This window comes from Aythya fuligula, chromosome 9 (genome assembly GCF_009819795.1).
Source record: "Aythya fuligula isolate bAytFul2 chromosome 9, bAytFul2.pri, whole genome shotgun sequence".
Classification (NCBI taxonomy): domain Eukaryota; kingdom Metazoa; phylum Chordata; class Aves; order Anseriformes; family Anatidae; genus Aythya; species Aythya fuligula.
The window spans coordinates 12,006,651-12,030,724 of record NC_045567.1 but is presented as its reverse complement, the minus strand read 5'-3'; the positions used below and the strand labels follow the sequence as shown (position 1 = coordinate 12,030,724).

General features: G+C 49.3%; 2 protein-coding genes across 6 annotated transcripts in view; one reads left to right on the top strand and one right to left on the bottom strand.

The window, feature by feature from the left end:
- The first annotated feature begins 1,331 nt into the window (after positions 1 to 1,331).
- Positions 1,332 to 18,109, top strand: STK25 (serine/threonine kinase 25). The gene is made up of 11 exons (XM_032193355.1): positions 1,332 to 1,429; positions 6,290 to 6,520; positions 8,071 to 8,127; positions 9,168 to 9,276; positions 10,328 to 10,485; positions 10,754 to 10,939; positions 11,109 to 11,254; positions 11,911 to 12,025; positions 12,316 to 12,387; positions 14,501 to 14,637; positions 16,205 to 18,109. Exons 1-11 carry the CDS (start codon positions 1,400 to 1,402, stop codon positions 16,242 to 16,244), a joined length of 1,281 nt encoding a protein of 426 aa, XP_032049246.1. The 5' UTR covers positions 1,332 to 1,399; the 3' UTR covers positions 16,245 to 18,109.
- Positions 18,110 to 20,170: 2,061 nt separating this feature from the next.
- The window catches only part of FARP2 (FERM, ARH/RhoGEF and pleckstrin domain protein 2), a 72,410-nt gene continuing 68,506 nt past the window's right edge, over positions 20,171 to 24,074 (bottom strand). For 3 of the 5 annotated variants that reach the window (XM_032193350.1, XM_032193351.1, XM_032193352.1), the window contains exons 25-27: positions 23,410 to 23,517; positions 22,481 to 22,632; positions 20,171 to 21,316 (exon numbers count right to left, since the gene is read on the bottom strand). In XM_032193350.1, coding sequence (XP_032049241.1) covers positions 21,226 to 21,316; positions 22,481 to 22,632; positions 23,410 to 23,517 — 351 coding nt within the window. In that variant the 3' untranslated portion in view covers positions 20,171 to 21,225. Of the gene's footprint in view, positions 21,317 to 22,480; positions 22,633 to 23,409; positions 23,518 to 24,074 lie in introns of those variants that run through there. The other 2 variants (XM_032193353.1, XM_032193354.1) reach the window with 1 other exon arrangement.

The following is a 24,074-nucleotide window of genomic DNA, read 5'->3' as shown; positions in this document are numbered from 1 at the left end:
AGGGTGGATGTTTTGCTTCCATTTTGTTTAGCAGAAGACTTGTTTAAATACTTCTGTCACTGGATTTTAACCTAGTTTCTCTTAATTCTGGATTTTTAACAGGAAGAACTAGAAATGGGAGAAGAAGAAAACCCAAACTGACCCAGCGTATCCCATTTAAAATAATACTTTTTAGAAAGCTATTTCTTCTCTACCATGAGAAGAGCCCCCAACAACACATACAGACGGGTAGCTTTCAGCCATATTCTCCCACAGCATACAGCCACACAACACGCACAGACAGCAAATAAACACGCTTACACCCATACGCATTTGACATTTTCCTGCTCATAGTTTTAAGCACTTGTAATCAGCTTGGGAAAAGGAATAAGAGCCCCCAAAACAAAAGCAAAAGGTGTTTTTTTGTTGTTGTTGTTGTTGTTTTTTTTGTGTGTGTGTTTTTTTCCTTATTCTTTTTCTTTAGGATTTATTCTACATTAAGCCAACAAAACAAGTTAATTGCTGTTCCATGTCACTGTTAGCTCATCACCATGCCACGTGCTAGGCCAGGCTAAGGTCTGTGGGCAATGTTAGCATGACAGATTTTGATGCATCTCCAGGCTTCACATGTGATTTAACTTAAACATATTTTTGTGAGCATCCTGCCAGATGCCAGGCACCAGGCTGGTACCTGTCCAAACCCCACATCACCCAGGAGAGCGCTGGGCTGGAACAGGGACGTTTGTGAGACAACACTGTCACTTTTTGTGGGGCTGGTCCTGATGGGATAAACTCAACAAATACAGGACTCTGACAGGCGAGACCTTTGTTAAAAACCTTTCAGTTAAGACAGGGTGCATTTAAATTCCATGAAACTCTCTCATTACTGGGAGAAATCCCCTCATACTGGGAGCAATTCCCTCGTACTGGGAGCCCCGCGCGGGGGCTGCTGGGCCGTGTAGTCCCCACCTCCTCCCCACACCCACCCCTCCCACCCCCTGCGGACTCCCCGCCCCAGCATCCCTCGCGCCTCCCCTCCCTTTCCCCCTCCCCTCCCGCTGCCCGCCGGGCTCTGTAGTCCCCAGCACCTCCCCTCCGAGCGCGCCGCGCGGCGCGGCGAACTACAACCCCCATCACCCCCCGCGGCTCCGCCTCCCCCTCCCCGCGTCGCGCCTCAGCGCCGTGTTGTTGCGCTCCCGCCCCCGCCGCGGCCGAGCTCGGTGTCCCGGGGCGGCCCGGAGCTGTGTGTGGGGGGGGCGGCGGCGGCAGGGCCCGGGATGGCTCCGCGCCGGCACCTCCAGCACCGGCAGCAGCACCACCGGCAGCCCTAGGGGCGGCGGGGGGCCCGGGCGGGGGAGGGTCGGTGCCCGCGGGGCCTGTGAGGGGAGCGGCGCCGTGAGGGGAGCGGCGCCCCGCCGCCATGGCGCACCTCAGGGAGTTCGCCAGCCAGGTGAGGGGGCCCCGCGGGCTCTCAGGCCTCCGGGGGGTGCCCGGGCTCGGCCCAGGGGGGCTGGGGGAGCTGGGGGAGCTGGGGGAGGCCTCTAATGGTTTAAAGCTGCAATGCCTTCGGGCTCGAGTGCTGTCTTTCGCATAAACTGCGTCCCCGAAGCGCTTATGGGATTAAATGTAAATGTAGTGCCTGAGGGAGGCATGGTGTGGGGGGGGTGAAGGGACACGGGGAGGTACCCTCTGGCTGGGGGCTGAGCTCTGTAGCTGCTCAGTGGGTTGCTCCAAAGGTTTTTGTGCCCGGTGCTCAGTAACAAGGCTTATCCGAGTTGCGGGGGTCTGATCTCTGAGTTGTGCACGTCAGGCACTCCCAGGTTTTGTCATACCATGGCTCTCTGTCTGGTCCTGGGGTAGGACAGCAGTCTGTTGTCCATCCCTTGGGTCTCTTCAGGAATCCTTGGTGGGATCTCACCAAGGATTTAACCGAGGCTCGCTGGCAGAGCGGTAGGAATCGGCCTGAAGGTTCCTTAACCACGTTGTAAGGGGCAGTGGGGAGGTCCTGTGGAAATCACAAAGCTGTAGGGTTTGGATCGGGATGGCAGGGGCTCGAGGCATGTTGGATTCCCTGTTCTGTTGCCCACGTGCTGAGTTACCTTAGGCACGTTCTGAAGCTGCTTTACCTCTGTGCCTCTGCTCTCCTGCCTGGGCTTATCAGGTGCTCTTTCTTTTCGCGGTTGCCCTTTGCTGTGTACACACAGCGCAGCGGGCCTCTGGGCTTTGTTGGGAGCTCTTGTCTGCTGGGTGGTGTATTTGTATTACGGTGTTTAAAGCTTTGAGGCCAGCTGTGCTTCCAGTTCTGTTGTTCCTTTATGTGACCTTGAAAAAGCCTCTCAAGTTCTCTGGCCAGTGCTTTCCAACCCTGAGGCAAAAGAATGCTATCTGTGAAGCAAGCTGGCAGTCCCAGACAAAAGAGTATATTTGTGTTTCAAAGTGTTGGACAGGAATTCCCCTCTTGTGTATACTCCAGAAGCTCAGAACTGTCTCAGGTTCAGCAGTGTGCACCCATTTCGTACAGGGAAGCTTAAAATGTTTCCAGATCCAAACTTGACTTCCCCAAAGAGGTGGCAGTGCCTGCTGCAGATGTCTCTGGTACGTGGCATGCAACGAGTAGAAATGTTGGGTGGGAAGCCTGGAAGGAGAGGAGGCAACGAAGGAAAGGAGGTCAGAAGCTGAGATTTGTTAAAACCACCTTCACCATTCGTCTGTGTGTGGCAAAGGACAATGGTGTTTGCTTGTTTGGCTGCTTGGCAGGTATTTCTGTCAGAAGTAACATTAAATGCTGCCGTAGCTCCACGTAAAGCTCTGGAGGCTGCCAAACTCCTGGAGGGCTCCAGTTCTTAAAGTAAAGCAGCTCAGAGAGGGACTTGACAGCACCTTTCTTCATACAGACTTCTCCGTTGTAGAACAGGGATTCTGGGCCTGAGCTGCCCCAGGCTGAGGAGCTCTGGCTTCCAGCAGGGTGCAGGGCTGGCTGGCTCGTGATGCTGAACGCAGCTCTTCCAGGAGTCTCAGCTGGATGCAGCCTGGAGAGGAGACTCCGTGGGGGTTCCAACAGTATTTGCTTCTATTCCCAATGCATCTTTCCAGGTTGTAGCTGTGAAATGAGGGCAGATGTCTGTCCTTCTCCAGTCTCCTCTCGGAGCTCGGGGATATCCTGCCCGTCTCTGCAGCTGGAGGTGGCAGAGCTGCCAAACCCTGCGTTACCTGCAGGTTGTCCTCATCCCTCTCCTCCTTGTTCTTTCCTCTTCCTGCGTGTACGACCAAGATACTGCTCTGGGTGTTCTCAAAACTCCTCCATGCCTGTCTCCAAGCCATCTGTAGTGTCTGACTGCTCTCAATGGGGAGAAACAGCGTGAGGCCTTTTGCTCCGGATCTGCTGTGTTACTGGCATTCAGGCAGGCAAAAGGGTGCGATGAGGCACCGGTTCCTCAAGCGCTGCGTGCGTCACAGCAGGACGAGGAGCCGCAGTCAGTCAGCAAAGCTGACAGATGGTGAGGAGCTTCTTCGGGTCACCTGTGACTGCTTATTGCAGGTGTGAAGTGTTTCGTCTGGCTCCTGTTACTTTCTACTAATGATCATTTTTTTGGGTGTCTTTGCAGCTGTTCAGCTCCAAAATTCAGATTTGCAGACAGGACAAAAACATGGCAGCTCAGACAGGAGCTGCAATGGACGAGAGCTTCTGAGCAGGTGTCCTGCAGACTGGTGTCATTTCATCTGGCTCAGTTTGTGGTGGGAAGGCAGGATTGCCTCTGCCTCCTGCTACCTGGCCGTGCCTTCCATGGCATCTGTGACGGTAGATCACAAGGTATTCTGCTGGGCAGACAGCAGTCTGCTGGAGTTGAGGCCTATTTTTCTATGTCTCACCCCACCGCCTCCTTATTTTCTTTCTCCCTGTTTAGAGAAAGTGGAAAAAAAATCATTAATGGACTCCAGTCTGCAGCAGGAGTCCAGGATACTGTAGCAGTGGCTGGAGTGGCTCTTTCCATCAGGTCACGCTCTTGCCGTGTCACCTGAGGTCTTTGAAGTGTTTCCGGGTCAGTTTTGAAGCACCAGGCACTGACAGGGTAATTGCAGTACCTACAATTGACCCCGTTCCCCCCTCGTGTGATGGGCTGTGTCCCTTCTGCCCATCAGTCTCTTGGGCAGAGCTTTCTTGTGCTCGTCAGGTAGGGCTGTCTCCTTCACCGCCTCTGCCTGAACCTCCTTGTTCCTCGGAGGACGTGAGAAACCTGTATCTGGGTAAGGAAGCTTGCTCAGGAGGTTGCCCATGATTACAGAGCCTGCAGCACAAGGTGCTGGTTGTCCCAGGAGCCGGCTGCAGCAGCCAGTGCTCTTCTGCTTGATTTTCTGTTCCTGAAGAGTTTCAGTCCTCATGCTTTGATGTGCTGTGCCAGGCTGAGAAGGGGAGCAGTGGCTTACACCTCATCGTTTCATTTTTTTCATAGAAGAATGATCTAGGGAGGAGGGGAGGAAGGTTTCCTTGCAGGATTCCTGGGGCTCCTGTGGAGCTGGGTGCTGCTAGGAGACAATCCTCGTTCTCTCCCTGATGTGTGGAGGGGCTGATGCAGTGAGTGGCATTTCTGCGGCGCTGTGGGAGGCTGCGAGGTAACATCTAGGCTGCCCTGCTGCCCCTTCCCGTGAAGTCAGTGGAGAGCTGGAAACTGCTGCTGGCTCTTGGGGAGCCTGGGTTAGCCAGACTGTTCTCTCCTGCGCCGCAGCCATCGTTCTTGTGTGGTCTTCTGGCATTTCTCAAGCTCAGACCCTTTCCCCATCCCCTCTGCAGTCCCTGTTACTCATCCCCAGCTCCTTCCATCCCTGCACATCCCCCCCGGTCTGTTTGCAGCGCGCTTGTTCAGCATGCAGAGGGATCTTTGGTTATCCTGTTAGCCTCCTGGGTCTTGGACTGGAGCGCCCGTGATCAGTGGTGATCCCGCTGAGCGAGCTGCCTGTGGAGCTGACCCTGCAGAGCTGGGTTAGGGAGGGAAGCCACCTGCCAGGACCGCCTGGCTTAATCATTAAGCAGCACCTAGGGCTGCTCGGCAGTGCCCTGCTGCTGGAGGCTGGTGGTGGGTGCAGGAGTGCAGCTGTTTGCAGATAAAATCTCAGAGATAAAATCTCTGCTCGGCCCAAGGTCCTCACAAGGGAGCGGTCCCTCCGGGTGATGTGTGCGAGGTGAGACGGAGAAGTGCCGGGTGTGGAGAACTTGCTCCAGCAGCTTGCCTGCTTCCTGCAAGTCAGGCCAGATTTTCCATGGCTTTTGCTTTAAAAAAGACTTTTTTTTTTTTTTTTTTAAACCTACTCACAAAGCAGAGCAGGACCTCTTGGTCTGCAGCTGGACAGAACGAAATCGAATCAGAAAATCATTCTTCCCCCTCTTGTCCGTGTTCCTCCTGTGAAGGAGTTAAACTTCGAAGCCCAGCTGCTTTTTCAGAGGCAGCACTTGTCTGAGGAGGCTGTTGGTAGCCTCCCAGTGGATGTGCTTATCTCGCGAGGGAAATGCTCCTTGCTCTCGCATCCGGGGGTGCCAGTGAGAGCAGAGGCAGTTCAGAAGGGCAGGGCTGCACGTGGGGTGTCTGTGCAGCTCCCCCATCTCCTCTGGGGTGGCCGCGTGCCTGGGCTCCGTGCTGCTGGCCTTCCTGAGATGTCAGGCTCCGTCTGAGGAGAGGCTGGGTGCTGCCTGACAGCAGAGCAGGCAGCTGATGGGATTTGATGTTTGTGTTCCCAGCACATGTTGCCCTCCACGTGAGTAGGGTAGAAGTCTTCCAAATCATTCAAACCCGTGAATGCAGGAAGGCAAACTGGAGAAATGTCCTCCTGAGCCCCCGCTGGCCTCTGCTTGGTGTCCATTTTCCCACCTCAGCCTTTCCACGGAGGCTGGCTCCAGCACACCTTGCCTGCCTTTTAGTCAAACACAGATGAGCGCTTGCTCGTGGAGCTGCTTTGGCACCAGTTTGGTGATTGAGCTGGTTTGTGATTGAGCTGCAGACCAAACCAGTCCTGCCCCAGAAGGGCTGATGCTGTCTGTAGGGGTGCTTGCTGACCTTCTCCTTCCTGGCCTCTCTCCTCTTCCTCCCCCGCCAGTCTGCAGGGGCAGAAAGCTCAGGTAAAAGCCTGCTTTGGTTCTCATCTTGGATATGGCCAGCAATAAATTCCAGCACGTGGAGACCATTTAGGGTATGGAGGTGAATTAAGGCAGGTGAATTGCATGGCGTGGGCAGGGAGGTGTGATGACAAGGGCTCTGGGGGGTATTCACGGTGCTCTCCCCTTCTCTCTGACTTCTCCCTCCCCTCCCTCCTGCTCTAGCACTCCAGGGTGGATCCCGAGGAGCTGTTCACCAAGCTGGAGCGCATCGGCAAAGGGTCGTTTGGTGAAGTGTACAAAGGGATCGACAACCGCACCAAGGAGGTGGTTGCCATCAAGATCATCGATCTGGAGGAGGCGGAGGATGAAATTGAGGACATTCAGCAGGAGATCACGGTGCTCAGCCAGTGTGACAGTCCCTACATCACCCGGTACTACGGCTCCTACCTGAAGGTAGGACAAAGCCGTGGTGATTCTTTTGCCAGCAGTTTGGGAGCGGGTGCTGCAGCTGGTGGTGGGCAGGTGCCCAGCCCGTGAGCGTCAGCGTGGCTCTGCCCGCTGCTTTTGTGTGGTTTTTATTAAAACCTAACCTTTATTAAAACCTGATGCCAGGCTTTAAGGCACTTTCAGGGCACGTGGAAACGAGGTTCCTCACATGGTCCCAAGAGCACTGCAGGGAAGAGCAGACTTTGTGCTGCACAGCTGGGTCCATCCCTGGTCTGACCGTTCTGGAAAGGAAATTTGTGGAGTGCTTTTTGGAAATACCATGGTTTTAAGGTTGTACTGCTGAGGGCTTTATATTTCTAGAAGGATCCAGGCTGTCTCTGGAAAGAAGAAGAGCTTGAAACTGTGCATCACGATCTTGTGATTGTGTGATACTTCTTCCCAACCCCCTGCCCTCCCAGACAACACAGCGCCAGTTACTTTTGGGTACATAGCGCGTGGAAATCCTTGCCAGGAAGTGGAGTGTGCTCTTCTCAGGGGAATGCCTGTTTCTCTGCTCTAAGTGGGAGCTTAGAGCACTCCCTCCAGCAGCACACAGTTTCCTCACTATGAAATGCTGCTGCCCAAAACTCAAACTGCCCTCTGGGCAGTGCTGCCCATGTTTCCACTGCCCCAAAAAGGCTGCCAGAGCACTGGATATTGTGGATGGCTCAAAACCACTAAGCCAGCTGGACTTACATTGCAAACTAGCCTGCTGGCAGGTACAGGGCAGCACTTACAAATTAACCCATCGAGGACTGCAGCTTTCTTGCAGTGGTCCTGGCCTTGCAGGACCACATTGAGGGGGTGCAGAAGTGATGAAATGGGCAGGATCTGAGTCCTTGAAGGAGCGGTGAAGCAATAAGATATTGCTCCTGTTGAAAACAGGGTCGGGAGTCCCTAATGGAAGCTTGTAGTGATCATCAAAGTGGCCTCCGCGTGCCAGCTGCTGGAGGTGTGTGTGACACTGAGTCTGTAGCAAAGCAGCTCTTCGCCTCTTTGTCCCTTGATAATTCCTGATGTATTTATCAAGGGTGATAATGCGTTTTCTCAGCCTTCTGCCAAAAACACCAAGAAAGCTGGGATTTCATGGGCCTGCTGCTTATCTCCTACCAGGATCTGGTGAACCTCAATCTGGAAATTTCTCCTCTGGGGAGGAAAAAAGCATCTTGCTGACTGTACCCTTGCAATCCCTTTAATGAGATCAAAGGCTGCAAGGCTCTTGTCATTGGCACGATGTGCTTGATCTTTAGGGTGCTGTTGAATGGCTCCAGCCTGACAATATGCATATTGCTATGGGCTGTGTAGTCTGGTGTCTGTGGTGGCACAAAACTTCTTCAGATAGAGCTAAGGACCAAGAGAAGGAAATGTCAAGGGCGGGAGCAGCTCCACTGCTGTCTCTGAGAGCTGTGGTGTGCAGCGTCTCTTGGACTATGTATGGGGGTTGTTCGTGTGTCTCGCTGCCTCGGGTGTTGTGCTTGTCTGCCTGCTCTTATTACTGTCTTTGCTCTTGCTTGCAGGGCACTAAGCTGTGGATAATCATGGAGTACCTGGGAGGAGGTTCAGCCCTGGATTTGGTAAGTATCTGGTAAGCTATGGATCCCCAAAAATGTTTGCTGGAGCCTTGGTTTGTGAAATGTCCTCAAGCTACATGCTCACTCGCCACATGACATCTTTTTGACGGCCCTGTGCCTGCAGGGTAGGCAGGGCAGGGCAGGGGAAATGCTTGTACTTGGACAGCTGAGCTCCATGCAGTTCTCCAGGGTGCTCTGCTGCTTTACAGTGGAAAAAGCCACTGAAATGAAATTTGACAGCAGCAAGCTGGTTTTGAACAACACACACCTAGAGCTCACCCAACCAAAGTTATGTGCCTGGAAGGAGCTTTGGGGATTGTTTAGTGCTTGCATGGCATCAAGGTCAGAAGGGATCTGGTCTGCGATCAGGATTTCCAGGTGTTAAACAATACAGATGTCTAACAAGCTGCCCCGGATTTTATGGCAATACAAATGCAGAGTAAACACATGAAAGAAGTTCTTCTGTGCTGTATTCTTTCACAGGATTTTGCTTTTCTCCTTGGGACTAGAAAGCCTGTTTTTCCAGAGCAGTAACTAAGGTCATATAGTGAAAACTGTTGAGTCTGCACTGATTTGGAGGAAGGGTGCAGTTAGGGGGACCTGTAATCAACAGGAGGAGAACTCATTAAAAGGAGGAAAGCTTTGGTACAGTACCCTATTCCCCCACAGCCAGAGGGGAAAAGTTCTCCCTGGTCTGTTGCAATGGCTGAAATTCAGCCCTTGCATGCTAGCAAAGAGGTGTGATCTGGAGAAACTGAAGCTGTTCTGTTCATCAGTGTATTTCCAAGTCAGAGCAAGACACAAGTGTCCTGCTGTTGTCTGGGAAGCCTTTAACAGACTGGCAGAAAGTCCTCCAAGGATTTTCCATTTAGTGTGGCAGCGCGATGTCCAATGTTCTGCTTGCAGTGTGTGCACCAGGCTGTGCAGTAGGTGCTTCCCGCTGAATATGACCTGCTTGGCAAAAGGTTTCCAGGTAACAAATGGAGAGGCTTGTGATTCCAAGGCATCGCTCACCCCGAAATCATCTTCCTGCCCTTTTTCAGCTAAAACCAGGGCCCTTGGAGGAGACTTACATAGCTACTATCCTGAGGGAAATTCTAAAGGGCTTGGATTATCTACACTCTGAGAGGAAGATCCACAGGGACATCAAAGGTAAGAGGAATTTCCTTTACAAGAAGGAGAGCTGTGATCTCCACTAAGATGGATCCCGAAGTGTTACACAGAACTAATCAGAGAGGTTTCAAAGACTGTCTCCTAGTACTGCTTTCCCCGTTGGGTTGCTTGTTTCTAAATCTGGTGATTGTCACTTCATCGCAACTCATGTTTTTTGTCTTTAAGGTGTAGAGTAGCAGTAAGGGTCTGTAGCTCTTTGGCATTTGCAGTTTGGGCAGGCAGGGGGGCTTTAGCAAAGGAATCAGTGAATGGTGTGCTCAAATATCAGCTGGCTCCCAGTTACGTCTTTATTGCTAGACCCCATCACATGTGTTAGCTGGTCATCATGTAATGAACTGCCAGGGTCCAAAGCCCTAGAAAATCAGGGTAGCCTGCATTGTCTTACCCTGCTACTGATTTTCCTAGGCACTGGCTCTGTGCAGCGCACCTGAGGAGCAGTCTCGCGCTGAGCACAGGGCACCAAAGGAAAGCAGGAGGGCAGGACAGTGCTGTGTAGGTGGTGGCCAGAGCTGGATGCTAAGTGCTCAGACCCTTCGCAGGAGGGCGTGTGAACAAACAGCAGAGAAACCTCGTGCCATCTCAGCCAGGAGATGTGTAGGGAACCTGAGCAGTGAGGCTCTCTTCTACCAAGTGGGAAGCAGTACAAAGCCAGGACAAGTGAGCTGCTTTGAAGGATCTGCAGCTTAACTTGTGCTGAATGTTGCTCTGAAAAAAAAACATCAAGACCATTTGAGATATCTCAGGCCAAATTGCCTCCTGTTGGCAGGAATCGCATCTAGTGATTGTGTGGCCCTTCGTATCTACTTCTTGCTACTGCCCCAGAAATATTCCCCAACCGTATCTAAAAATTTGTTCTGTGTTACCCAGCAAAGGTCAGAACATGGGAATGAATCTGATACTGGAAATCCAAACTGAGGGTTTCCATGGGGCAAATGGGGATGTTATGGGAGGGCCCTTCTCAGTGCTCAGTTCTGTGTGGGTTGCAGATCATTCAGAAACCATTGGGCTTACTGCTTGTTTGTGTGAACAGCTGCCAACGTGCTGCTTTCGGAACAAGGAGATGTGAAACTGGCTGACTTCGGGGTGGCCGGACAGCTGACAGATACACAGATCAAGAGGAACACCTTTGTTGGGACTCCGTTCTGGATGGCACCAGAGGTCATCAAACAGTCTGCTTATGACTTCAAGGTGAGCTGGGAGCAAGAGAACAGTTGCTGCTTGGTACTGCTCTGTGTAGTGCTAGGGTTAATGCAGGGACTGGAAGTGCTGCTTGTAGCAAGAACAATGCTTTCCTGCTGTGGTTCGGGATCTGTTGCAGAAATTTGTCTGTTAAACGTGAAGCATCCTGTCTGATTTTATGTTATGAGCCCTTCAGCTGTGTCAAAGCTGCATGCTTCCATGTTGTAGAATTGCTCCTTGCCCTCTTTTGCAGTCACTGTTCTTGCTCCTCTCTCAGGCAGACATCTGGTCCCTTGGAATTACAGCCATTGAACTAGCAAAGGGAGAGCCTCCGAATTCTGACCTGCATCCTATGAGGGTTCTCTTCCTGATCCCCAAAAATAACCCTCCAACACTCGAGGGTCACCACAGCAAGCCCTTCAAGGAGTTTGTGGAAGCCTGCCTCAATAAGGATCCTAGATTTGTGAGTATTGCTGTCCACCTCAGAGCCCGGGTAGAGTATTTTAGAGGCAACGCATCCTCTCTGCTGGAGAAAAAGAAGTGCTGAGCTTGCAGAGTGGACAGGGAAGCCTGGCAAGTAGTGTAGTGTACAGACACTGTTAGATGCAGATTGTTTTTCTTATTTGCTCCAGAGGCCAACAGCTAAAGAGTTGCTAAAGCACAAATTCATCACACGCTACACGAAGAAAACCTCATTCCTAATGGAGCTGATCGATCGGTTCAAGCGCTGGAAGTCAGAGGGCCACGGAGAAGATTCGAGTTCTGGTGATTCTGACATGTACGTGTGAATTCCCTGCAGGGGGTTGTCCCTGCTAGACCGTGCGTGCCAGGGGCAGCCTGCTGCAAGCAGCTTGGGTCCTTTTCCCAACCTGGGGTGGGGATCATCTGTAGCTCAGGGCCTGAGAGCTGCTGCTTATGGGAGGAGGTAGCTGCTGCCTGAAGGAACAGGCTTTTACCTCCTCTTCAGTGGGACCCGGTTGTCTGTACTCCTCTTAGTCTTACACTCCCTTTGAGTATAAGAAACCAAAAGTATTAAGAAGAAACATCTGCGTGTAACTAGTGAAACAAGGCTCTTGTTGCCTGTATGTTATGCACCTTCAGTTAAAAAAAAAAAAAAAGCCTTTCAAAGAGTTACAGGCTTTATAACTGTGGCAACAGGTGGGGTATGTGGTTTTGTGTATTCATGTAGGTGAATTCGTGAGGTGGTTGTAGTGATTTGGAAACATATTGGCACAGGTCTGTGATGCTGTATGTGGGCTGTAGAGACTGACGTGGTTTCTCTTTAGGATTTTCTCTGGGGTAGGGAAATGCTTGAAGCCCTGTGGTGATACAGTGATCAGGTGAGGGAGAGCTTGTGCCTGTGGGAATGCATGGGTAAAACATAGCGCGTATGGAGCTGAGGCTTTGTCTTGACCTTCCCCTTTGTGTTTGCAGTGATGGAGACACGGAGGATGGAGACCAGGGTCCAATCTGGACATTCCCACCAACTATTCGTCCCAACTCCTTGAGCAAGCTGCACAAAGGAATGGCTCTGCATGGTTCCCAGAAGGTCTGTTTGCCGTCTGTTCCTTCAGAAGTGGGCTGAACTAAAACAAGCTCTGAGGGTCTTGGGGAAACTGCCAGTGACTCACGTTCTAAAACTTACTGTTGTCTGCTATCAAGGGCTAGTGCTCCAGAGCTGCATCATCCACATCCTTGGGGTAATGCAAGCTGTAGTTTTCCTGAGACCTGATAAAGGGGCTGCTGTTGAGGTGCTAAGAAATTATCAAAGGCTTAGTGGTTTGCATGCCCTGGAAACTGTTGCCTGTGCTTGAAAATTCTTTTCATGTTGCTTTCTAGCCTACCGAGCCCATCAAGAGGCAGCCACGGTCACAGTGTCTCTCCACACTTGTTCACCCAGTTTTTGGGGAGGTGAGTAGGAGACTTTGCTGTCTGTGGTGGCTGGAGATGAAGAGAGACCTGCCGTGGATATGTGAACATGAAGGGTTTGGAGAAGGGAAGTGGGGTGAGGTAGCCCGCTCCTTAACCCCACTATCATACAGTCACAACTATTGCTAGCATGCCAAGACCAAGGTGGTACCTGCTGTATGGCGTCTGGAAGGTGGACAAAGAAAAGGGGTTTGGAAAGTCCACCCTGTTCCCATTCCTTGCTTTGTGGATGTGGAGTTGAACTAAAAGCTACAATTATTGATGGGATAGTTTCAGTAATTTTGTCTTTCCAAGTGGCTGGTGTTTTAAGGGAGCAAAAGCAGAAAATGATTATCGGGGTGGCTACAGGCTGCAGCTGCTGCTCCCAGCAGGACAGTAGGACATGAGGGTCTGCTTAGAAAGAAAGAACTTACACAGACACCGTGTGCCAGGGCCCTCTGTGTCTTTTCTTGAGGTGCTGGTGACAGAAACCTTTCTCTCATCATAATGACTTGCTCTTCTGTATCCTGATCCTGCTCCGGGGTGGCCCCGCACAGGGCTGAGCTTTTTTTCAAGGATGGTCTCTGGACTTGAACTTTCTTCTCAGGTCTAGTGCTGTGTGGAAAGAGGGTTTTGCAGGGCAAAAAAAGCAGAGTCTGATCTGAAAAGCAGGCATTTGGTGCTCTTGAGACAGCACTGCTTAGGAAACTGAGAATGTTGCTCACTGGCCTCTTCTGTAGTCTGCTGGGCTTGACTTTCAGAGGCAGAAAGCCTAGGTGTCATAGGCCTAGACCTGTGTGGTAAAAAGGGGTACTTCTGGTTTCTGATGCAGGCAGTTTGATCATACAGCATAGTCACTGACTGCTTCTCAGTCCTTTCTGTTTAGGAGCCTTTTGGGGTGGGGAGCACTTGGAGCTCTGAGCTCTTCCAACCAGTGAGAGCGTCTTTGTGCTTCTCCTCACCAACCTTGCTGTGCCAGTTCCCTGTGGGAGGTGACTTCTGGGCCTTTCCTTCCTGCTGCTTTGACTCCCTTGCCCCGGGTTCTGGGGCTCAGCTGAGGCTGTGTCCCTGAGCAGCGCCCCGCTGGCGAGGCAGCAGCTCCTGGCTGCAGCCCTTTGTTTCTGCTGGGGGACTTGGGGCATGGGGCTGGCTCCAGCTGGGGGTTAGCATTCATCTCTTCTCCTGGGGCCAGAAAGCAGGACAAGGTGAGCTCTAACAACGAGAGGCTGATCCTCAAAGTGCAGGCAAAGAATTGTGATGCTTATGGAAAGCTCCTTATCGGCACAGCCTAATTGAACCGGGCAGTGGTTAGCTGGCAGACACTTCTCATTCAGCAGAAGGTTTTGATTGTTGTTCAGGCCACTGCATAATGGTGCACGCTGGGAAGGGGCATGAGTTGCTAAAGTGGGGATGTGTAGAAAATAGGACTGCGGGTTTTCCAGTGACACACTCCTTCAAGCTCAACATCACGATTTCTGTAATGATGGAGGTTTAGCTATTTCAAATTGTAATGATGAAGATGTAGCGACTTCAGCTTAACAACAGGAATCATGTGCAAGCAGACTTGCTACTGCTGAGGCCCCCTGAGAGCATGCTAAAAATGATAAATGCAAACAGGCTTTTCACTTAGGTCATACACTGCACACAGAGGTCTTGGTGTGTGGGCTTTGTTCCCTTGGGACAGCTCTCTCGGTGAGGAGTAATTCTGGCCGTAGGGTATTTTCTGCCTTTCCTTTCTGGAAGCCTTTACATGAGTCTGGGTGCTAAGCTGTCCTTAGCAGCAAAGGTGACTGTACTGGTTCAGATATGGCTGGAGTTCTTTGCTGTGTTGCTACTCATGTGGTTTTGGGGCTGTTGATCCATTGCTAATATTGCTTAGGTTGTTTGGCAGTACATCAGAGCCTGCTTTATACGGACTTCAATTGCTATTAGTACCTGGAGGAAAGCCTGAATTCCAGATATCAGCCTTCTATCTTCTAGATTGCAAAAAGACTTATTTTTTTTCTCTGAGCAATGTGGGTGTACTCCTGCACCCTTGTGGAATCATCCTAAAGGGGAAAGGGACTTAATGTCTGCACTGCCTGACAAGCTAACACGCTGTTCTTGGCTTTTGCAGCTTAAAGATAAGCACAAGCAGACTGGAGGCAATGTGGGAGCTATGGAGGAGCTGGAGAATGCCTTTAGCTTGGCTGAGGAGTCCTGCCCAGGCATCTCTGACAAACTGATAGCACACATGGTGGAGCGGGTACAAAGGTGAGTGCCCTTGAGAGTGCAGGCTGAGTGGAGCTGGAGTGAACTGCACCACGGCCATACCCTGTAGCTAATACCCTGTAACTATGTTCAAATTTGCTACTGAGCAATTAGGGCACCTAAGATGTGAATGCTGGTGACAGTTGACCCAATAGCCGGAGTCACTTTTTCTAAGTGTTTTCCATTTAATGGAAGCAGTTCTTCCTGCCTTGAGTCTTGTCTCACATTGAACAAGTTCCTGTGGTGTAGGTGAAAGTAGCAGAGCACAGCAAGATGCTGCTGCTCGCCTTCATCCTTCATGTGACATCGTGGTGGTCCTGTTACCCATGTGGTGAGGACAGTGCAAAATGTCATCAGGATCACTTGTGGAATGGAGAAATCTGATTCACTGTAGGGCATGTGCTTTATTGCACTACTTGCAGTTGGTTGTTTTGCTTGCTCACTTTCACGTATCAGGAATCTTTATTCTTATTGAAGGGAATTAGTTATTAAGCCAGTGAAGGAGTATAGTCCAGTAGAATTAATTAAGCTCTGTGCTGCTCGATAGGTGCTGTGCCAAACTTGCCCCCACTACTGGCACCATGTTCAGTCACATCTCTGTAGTGCAGGCAACACTGTCAGGTCCTGTTCCCAGCTTTATTAGGCTTTATTTAGCATTAATGTGGCTTTTCTCCCTCTCACAGTAGGCCATCAGAAAATTTCCCTCTTTCCTGACTAACCAAGGAACTTTACTTCTAGCTTACTAACCAGTGAGGGGCCAAACGTTAAGTATCGTGCTGCTTGTATGACCAAAGGAGCCACTCTGTGCTCTGGATGGTAATGGAAATCCAATCCAATCAGTGTATCCTTGAATTTGGGCTTTCTAAGCTTTTATTTCTGGTGGCTTTAAGCTGGCTTAGTTGCTGCATTGTAGCTGAAGTGGCAATTAGGCTGTCAAGTGCAAAAAAAACACACACCATTAGATACTAAGGACTGGAAATGCTGACCGTCCTTGAGGCTTTCTGTTACTAAGTCATTAAAGCTTTCAAGCAAATCTGCTGGGGGTTTGCTCATCCCTCAGAGCAGGAAAGAGAGCTCTCCTCTCTGTTGAGAGCAGAGGTCACAGAATGGACGTGTCCTGCTGATGCTTGCAAAGGTTTTGGCCCCTAGCTGAGCAGGAGATGCTGAGATCTGCCTTGGGTGACTGCAGATCAGCTGCTCCGTGTCTCTGACTCGTAGCAGCCTAGCAATGGCAGCGCAGGATGGGGCGGAGGCATTAGATTGGTGCTTGTTTGGAGGTTTGTAAAATCTCAGAGCTGCTTGTTTGCTTCTTGCTGTAAAACAGCAATGCTCCAAATTTCTTGTTAGCCTCAACTTGAATCTTAAAGGCACGGGGGTGGGGGAAAGCACCTTCTTGGCTATTTTGTTAAATTGTTGTGTTTTCCTTTCAAGACTTACAGCTTTATCTAGATAGAAAAAATTAGATTTGTCTCTCAGTCCCCAGAGAGGGCAGTGTGCATGAGCAGCCTTCAGGTGCAGGTTTTCCCTGGGCAGCAGTGACCTGCTCCCCCTCTTCTGTTCTTCCTCGCAGGTTTTCACACAGTCGGAACCACCTGACCTCTGCCCGCTGACACAGACATTCCCTGCTGCTGTTTTAAGGGGGGGAAGGATTTTTTCCAGCTTCATAAGAACTACATCTCTAATCCAGACCACCATCTGCTGTTGGATGTAACATTGTGTTACGGACTCCAGGACATTTCAGAGCCTTCATATTACACGTGTTTCCATGATAACCCAGGGTGGGGTTCGCAATGCAAGTACAATTTAGACCTTTTGCAGAGCCCATGATGGGTGGTCTAATTGTTTTTACAATGTAATCAATGCAGTTTTTAATTGTTTCCCTATGGATGTATCCATGTTGGCTTGGTTTGATTCACAGCTTGTTACTGATAAATGGCGCCTGCTGGAAGAAGGGGAGATTGTCTTCCCTTGAGTTATGTTTCAAAGTGCGATGGGTTTAGCCTCCAGCCCTTCCTAAAGAAGTGTTTGTGAGCAGTTATGTGTGAATGCAGGTATGTTTGCAAGCTCTAGATGCACTACAGCCTCTGGGAAAGTTAGAACAGCTCTCCAGTTGTTCTGGAGGATTGTTTCGACTCCTTCGTACACTAGTAAAGAGAAGCTTTTAAACTACAGCAGCAGACAGGAAAAAATGTGTAGGTTGCTGCTGCTCTTTCCTAGCTTGTTTCACAAGAGGATGGGTTTGACTGCTGCTGTTTGTCTTTGGGACATCGTTTTGTATTAAGCCTTGGTTTGTCTAATTCAGGCAACAGCAGAACTCGCCTTGGGTCTCTAGTGGCTGGGCAAAGCGGTTACATTTGGTTTGGGAGCTGCTGGAGTTCCCTTCCTTGGTGCTTTCTGCAGCTGAAGGGATCAGATACTTGGCTTTTGGCAGTCCTCACCTTTAAGCTCAGTGAACACCTACTGCATGTGCTCAAATGTTGTAGAAGGATTAAAAAGGGAGTGGAGGGGAACACGACAGCCAGAGCTCAGTACTGCCAGGGCTTCAGCTCTTCGAGAGGCAGTACTACACCATGTAGCAGTGCTTGAGGCAAGACTCCAATTGGAGGGCGAGCAGCAATGGTGTCTGTATGCTGTGGTTGGGAGTTTGCAAAAAAACAAAACAAAACAAAAAAAAACCTAGGCCTCTCTCCTCCTCTTGTCACTTTACTGCTCTTCCTTCAGCCGGGGAATTAATCCTGCTGAAGCCAGGGCTCTGCTCCAGTGTGGTGGTGTTTGCTAGCAGAGGGATGAAAGCATCTGTGGCCCTAGTGCCTGCTTAGAGGTATTTCGGTGGAGCCATCCCAAGTAGCTTTGCTTTCTGTATAGTACTAGTTTATAAAACAAGTTTTTAATTCAAATTGATACCATCTATACTTTCAAGGTCTAGAAGGAGACTTAGGAGAATAACTTCTGATAGCTGGTTGCTTAGCAATCTGCTCTCTAATTGTAAAGGTTTTCCCATAAAGTCAGCAGGACCTGAGACATGCAGATCTTTCTGTCTGAGTGTTTGTGTGTGAATGATGTGGCTCACCCCAAAGCCACTGAGAACAACAGCTGCAGCTGTTCAGCATTTTTTTTTTTTTATAGACAGATAGGCCACATGGTTAGCAGTAAGGCTTGGTTTTTGGTACTTTGATTCAGACCTGCGGATTGTAAGTGCTGGGCTAAAAGTAGCTCAAAAGGAGCATACATTCCCTCATCCCTGAGTGCTGCATTCACTTTAGCTTATGCCTGTCCTTTGCTGTTCCTCTCTGATGGGTAAATACAGGCTTGGCAAACACTATGCTCTCGTCTGGCAGAGAGAAGGTGCTGCTGGTTCATCTTGCTGGACAGCTGCTGCAGAGTGGTGTTTCACTGTGAGGTGAGCAGGCTTGGAACCTGTATTTATGAAGAAAAGAACAAACCCATTTCTTTCCCTCTGGAGGAGGAGGAGAAGTTGTTAATGTACAGAAACAAAACTTACTGAGGTGGAAGGCAGAGGCTGCAGCCTAGCAGAAAGGGCTCCTGCTGCTTTTAAAGTTGCTGTTCATGACAGTAGCAAATTGTGTCAGTAAGGTACCTTGTATTATTACTCACATGCACTGCAGTGTAATGAGTAATTTTTTTAAAGGAAACAATCCCCACAAACTTTGTCCAGTATTCAAAGCAACAATGGTTTTAGTTTTTAAAAACGTTGAAAGGGATCTGCCACTTTCAATAAAGTAATGAAACGAAGGAAGTTGGTGTAACTTTTTTTCTTACTAGGTTAAAAAGTATTCAAGCTGTGCTTTCTTTGTATTGTCTGGTCTTCCCCTACAGCATCCAGCCATGTGTACTACCAGCAGTGACTGGAGGATCAGTTGATGGTAGGTGTTCAGTCTTAGGATTAGCCATGCAAGTACCTATGAGTTATGTACTAACACCTTCAGGGTGTATCCTTCTGCTGTGTTCTTTGGTTCTTCTTTTATGATACAGAAACAGCTTTTGACATTTATGAGATAGAAAAACAAGTTGGGGTGAAGAGATTACTGAAGCATGCAAAAAATGCCTCCAAGCTGCTTGCTTAGGGCGAGGCTGGCTTGTTACCATTCATACAGTGTCTGGTAACATAGGGTGCACCTCACAGCTTAATTTTTAAAGGGTTGTGCTAGAGAAATGGACTGCTGGTTTATGGACATAATTTAAAAAAAAGTCTATCCAATTTTCAGCAGGCAAGCTGTCAGTGCAGGTACAAATACGAGGCTATTTCACCCCAGGCAGAAAAGACTGCGCTCCCCTTTTCTCACCCTGCTCTCAGAAACGTGCATTTTTCCACCTTTCCTCTCTTCTGGCAGTTAGCCATGTATAATGTCATGCTATACATGCCAGAGCATGTGAACCCAACAATGCTGCCTTCTGGCAAGCACAGCTTGCTTTTGGGGACCCCAGGGCCTCTCTGAGCCTGCTGCTACACAGCTGCTTCGGTTCCAACCACAGCCTTGAGCTGCTCCCCCTCAGCTGGTGCCACTGAACCACGACAGAGGTGAGCACTTCTGGGCCTGGGGGTCAGTGCCATCCTGCTGCTGCTGCTGGCTCACAGCTGCTGCTGGGGGAGCTCAGAACCATAGTCCTGGCAGCCTAGTGAGGAACTCAACCCTGGTACCAATATTTTGAAGCCTGGTGCTAGAAAAGGCTACAGTAAGTGACTGCTCCTAGCGGCTGCTGGCAGGGAACCTACCTGTTCCTGCAGAGGTTCCCTGCAGTAGCCCAGCAAATGGTGCTAATTGCACAGGGATGCTCTCATTAAAGAGGAAAATGCTCCTGCTGAAAGACTTCAGGTGTTACCTTGACAGAGGCACAGTCAGCACCATCCAGGAAAACCACTGAAAGTAAAAACTCATTAATTAAAAGTGAAACCTTTTCTGTCAGGGCTGAGAAAAGCAACGCTTCTGTGGCCACGCTGTCCCCTCTCCCCGGAGCATGGCCCTTGGCAGGAATAAGAGGCTGAGATAGGTTTGTATCAAGATGCTATTTACTTTCAACAGTCATTCAGCTGGATTATAACATATCTAGTCAATCCACATGTGTACACCTATGACAGTTATTTTTTTTAAAAAAGACACTAATAAATTAAGTACATATAACTTACAGGGACAATGGTCATTGTGACAGTGGTAGTGAAGAGTGGATCTGCAGTCACCTGTCTTCCCTACAAGGCAAATGCCAAGTGAGCAGTCTGGAAAATTCCTCTTAAGCCTCCTACCTGACCACAACCCCTAAACAGCCTTGGAGAATGCACAGGTCAGCCTCTGTATGCCCCATTTCCACAGGGATCTCAGCAATCCTCCATCCTCACAACAAGCAACACTTTCTTTTGTCTTTCACTACACTACTTTCTTGTTCCTTTTTCTACTATGCAAATACTAAAATAAAAGCTCATCAAAACCATGTCCAACAGCAGTGTATGGCATTTACCTTACTTCAGTCCATCGGTAGAAGCAAACAAATATGACAGCTTTACAAAAACAAACTGCAACCATTTCAGCTTTAATACAGAGATTTAATAGAGTCCTCACACACTAATTCTCCATCTAGAATCCAGTGACTTTTACACCTTCATTAAAAATGGAAGATGGATCCCACCCCATATTTAAAGGTATGAACAGGGATTTTCAAAAGTCTTTATGTAACAGAAGCACAAGCAACAGTGACTTTCAGAGAACCGTGTTCTCCTGTATTGCTTAAATGCCTTGAAAATATCACCCACATAAGGGTGAAGAGTGTTTGCCATCCCATGCCTTAAGTAATGCCTACTACAGGATAAAAGAACTCTGGAGCTGTGATATGAGAATAGCAAGTGACCCTCTCAGCATGCACCATAGCAGAGTTTGGAGGAAAAACCATGCACCCTACCTGTACCAACCCGCAATATACTGACATCTCAACAGCTGAGTTCATTCCTCCCCCTTCCCCTGGAAAATCATTGTCTTGGCAGCTTCCAAGTAGCAGAACTGTTCTATAAGAGCTGCTGTTTCTGCTCCCAATGAACTCTTCACGCTGTATGTATCTGTGGGTCCCCCGTTAGTCTAAGGCGAGTATGCCGGCAGGTTGATGTTAACAGCAGCAAGACTGGCTGTGCAGCCAGCCGTGAGCATCCAGGGAAGGGAACTGCTGGGAGCCACAGCAAGCCTGACACCAGCACTGTGAGCTGGTCACGCCACTGACAGCCGCTGGTTTCCTCCCACACGTGCCGATCATCCAGTCAAAACGTAAAAACAAGGTGGTGTTTGCCTTCAGGGCAGGCAAGGGTGTTACTGTACAGGTACAACTGGACCAATATACCTTCCACAATGTGTGCACACCAAAGCTCTGCGGTTGTTAGGTTCTCTCTAAGTGGGTTCAACTGGAGCAGACCTGACCCTCTCCCATACCCTTCAGAGTGGATGTGATGCCTGTCTGCAACTCCCTAGCTCCCCCGTTCCATACCAGGTGGAAATGAGCTTCCTGGTTCTTTGCTTTCTCAACTCCAGAGACTCCTGTTTCCACCCGCATCCTTTCCTGATGTTTATGGCAGAGATCCAGCTCTGCCCCGCTTCAGTCTGAGTGACTATCCTTCTTGTCCTGGGGAAGCAAGAGACTTGACCTTGCAGGAGAGCTGGTTGCCCTCTTGATCACCTCCATCCACCTGGCAAGAAAGGAGTAACAGGGCATTAGAAGTGCTTAGCCCCTCCCTCACTGACACAATCTCATGCTTTTGTTGTGAGTAGGATTACTTTTACCAAACCTCATGAAATATCTGTTTCTGACCACAGAGTTGTGGCAAATACATTGCAGAACATGGCTGCCTGTTCAAAGAACAGCTCTACAATGCTTTGAGCTCCCAAGAGCTTTTATTAGAGCAAATTGTGTTCTCTTATAACTGTACAGGAAGTGTTTATCTGAGGAGGACGAGCTACCAACATTTTTCTTAGTGGTATGGATTGTTTTTCTTACAATCAGCTAGGTTACAGACTTGCTCATATGGCATAAAACAAAGCAACAATGAAGGAAACAATACAAACAGCAACTGTGAATTACATTTTTTCCTCTTGAAATTACTCTATGAAACCAGTTAAAGAACACAACTCTGCTGTCTCAGGTAACTGATATGTATGCTGCTCACAAGCGTGTGATGCTCTTCCCAAGGAAGGGGAAAGTACATGGTGTTTTCTCTTTCTGACTAAAAACACACTCAAACAAACAAGCATAAACCTCAAGAAATACCCTGCAAGGCAAAAAGCAACACAAGGGTTTTAAACAGCTAATGTAATAGCAAAGTTTTGTATGTGATGGATTTTAAACACAGTTCACTTTGGACTGTATGTGTAAGCCCCTGAAAAGCTTTATTACAGAGAAAGCAGTAAACTGAAAAGCACCACAGCACTCACTGTTCTCAGCCTTGTGTTATAATTTCTCTTTCTTTAGAGATTAAGAGGAGGAAAAAAAAAAGGTATTCTTACCATAATTTTTAATGAACTATAAATCTGACTCCCTAGACCCAGTGGGGCTGAGCATCTCACAGCCCTTCCATCTATGTTGCTCCCCAGCCCCAAGAAAGCTTCAGACTGGAGAGAAAGCAGAGCCTACAGCTCTAGGTGTAACCATCAGCCTTCCCCTGCAAGGACAGGGGTTCTGGTTATGGGTACGAAGAGGAAGGTAACTTCATTACTGAGGATGTGCTGGGTGTTCGGTAAGGTCACTCAGACCAGGAAGTAGTTGGGAGTAAAGAGAGGGCTCTGCATTATCAACCAGTGAGTTAACAGCACGTTATATACTAAGAAATATATAGAGAAAAAAAACGTAAAATTACCTCTCAAAGGTGTATTTGCTCTCAGCCCTGAAGAAATAAACGTGGGATTTGAACTGCAGCTTGAAGACATAATCCTTCTGAATGCCGTCTGCCTCTACAGGGGAGCTGACTGCATAGCCCAGCAGCGGGAGACTGGCCAAGGGATAATCGTCCTGGAAGAGCCAAACAGCACGGCCGTACTGCGAGACATCCCCTGCCACACAGCTCCCAACACTCTGCTGCACTGTAGAGTTCAGGGGCTTTGCATTTTTGTTTAGGAGCAAACGGGAGGAGGAGCTGCCTCTATCTCTCGTGAAGCCTGTGCTAGGTGGTAAGACTTCCCCCAGCTCCTTGCACTGGATTACAAGAGTTACTTGCATTCTTCCCCTGCCCTCCGCTGCCTGCTGGGCTCTCCCTTTTCCCCTCCTCAGCAGCTCTCTGGAATCCCAAGCACAGATCTAACCTGAAAGCTAAAATATCCTTCCCAAAAGAAGTCAGAAAAGAATAAACAGGTTTGGGGATTAATAAAATGAAAAGGCAGGCACTGCACTGCAGCACAGCTCGTTACAAACACAGGTACTGAATACACCCTGACAGAGAAATTCCTGATGCCTGCGTAACTGTTAACTGTGCTGCAGCCCCCAGCTGAGAGCAGGTAAGAGACAGAGACTGCCAGAAGGCTGCTAATTCCCTGACCTCCCTTAGTGGAAGCATCGTGAGACCTCTCTCCCCTCAAATATAAAAGGTGAGCACCATTAACACAAACTGAAATCTTGATTACAAGCTGCAAGGAGGGCCTGCAGCCTTACAGAGCCTTGCTTCATTAATTACTACCTAGTCTTTCACTGGTTACTCTCCAAATCACAAGAAGGGCCTGTAGCTGAAAGCAAAGGATCTCCAGGGTCCCTGCACCACCCCAAACACCACCCCTCTCAGCTATGTTGGCTCACCTGGTGCGTTTTGTAGAAGAACAGGCAGAAGTTGGTGAAGACGACCCACAGTTTCTGCCACCCGTTGCTGTTTTTGAACTTCCTCAGCAAGTACCCAGAGAGCTGGTTCTAGCACAGAACGAAAAAGAAAACTGCCATGAAACCACAGATCCCTGTCTTTGGGAAAAATAAGTCAGCTGATGCAGTTAAAGAGCCTGAGGCTCTCGGATATAACTGTTTCTGCATAAAACAGCACTTGCAGCCATGTTTTGAAAGGCCTCCAGGATATTTCATATGGTAACTGAATGTATCTTCAGATCACCAATTCTAGGAAACAACCCTGCTCTGTTCACATGCCAGTGACGAGCAAACTAGCAATTTCTCTCCCCTGATATGAAGTTACTTGATGCTGAACTGCTCACTGGATCTCAGTGTCACATCAGGCAGCACATGGCAGAGTGCCACGCAGACTCTGCTGTCCAGCCCCCACTGTCCTCTGCACTCTATGGCCAGGGAAACAGCGATAGCCACAAGGGCGTTCATCCCTTTAGTCCCTTTTTTTTTTCATGCAAAAAAAAATAAGTACAAGACACTGCGTGAGAAAGAAAATAAAGCAGCAGAGGAAACAAAGGCTGGTGATGGAAGCCAGAGCTGTGGACAGGAACGCAGCAGCTAGCTAAGCCAAG

What these genes read in the sequence shown, in the direction of transcription:
- STK25 (XM_032193355.1), top strand. Translation starts at nt 1,400, where the DNA reads ATGGCGCACCTCAGGGAGTTCGCCAGCCAG. An exon ending in TTCACCCAGTTTTTGGGGAG is followed by an intron (nt 12,388 to 14,500) that starts GTGAGTAGGAGA and finishes TGGCTTTTGCAG; the next exon opens with CTTAAAGATAAGCACAAGCA. An exon ending in ATGGTGGAGCGGGTACAAAG is followed by an intron (nt 14,638 to 16,204) that starts GTGAGTGCCCTT and finishes TCTTCCTCGCAG; the next exon opens with GTTTTCACACAGTCGGAACC.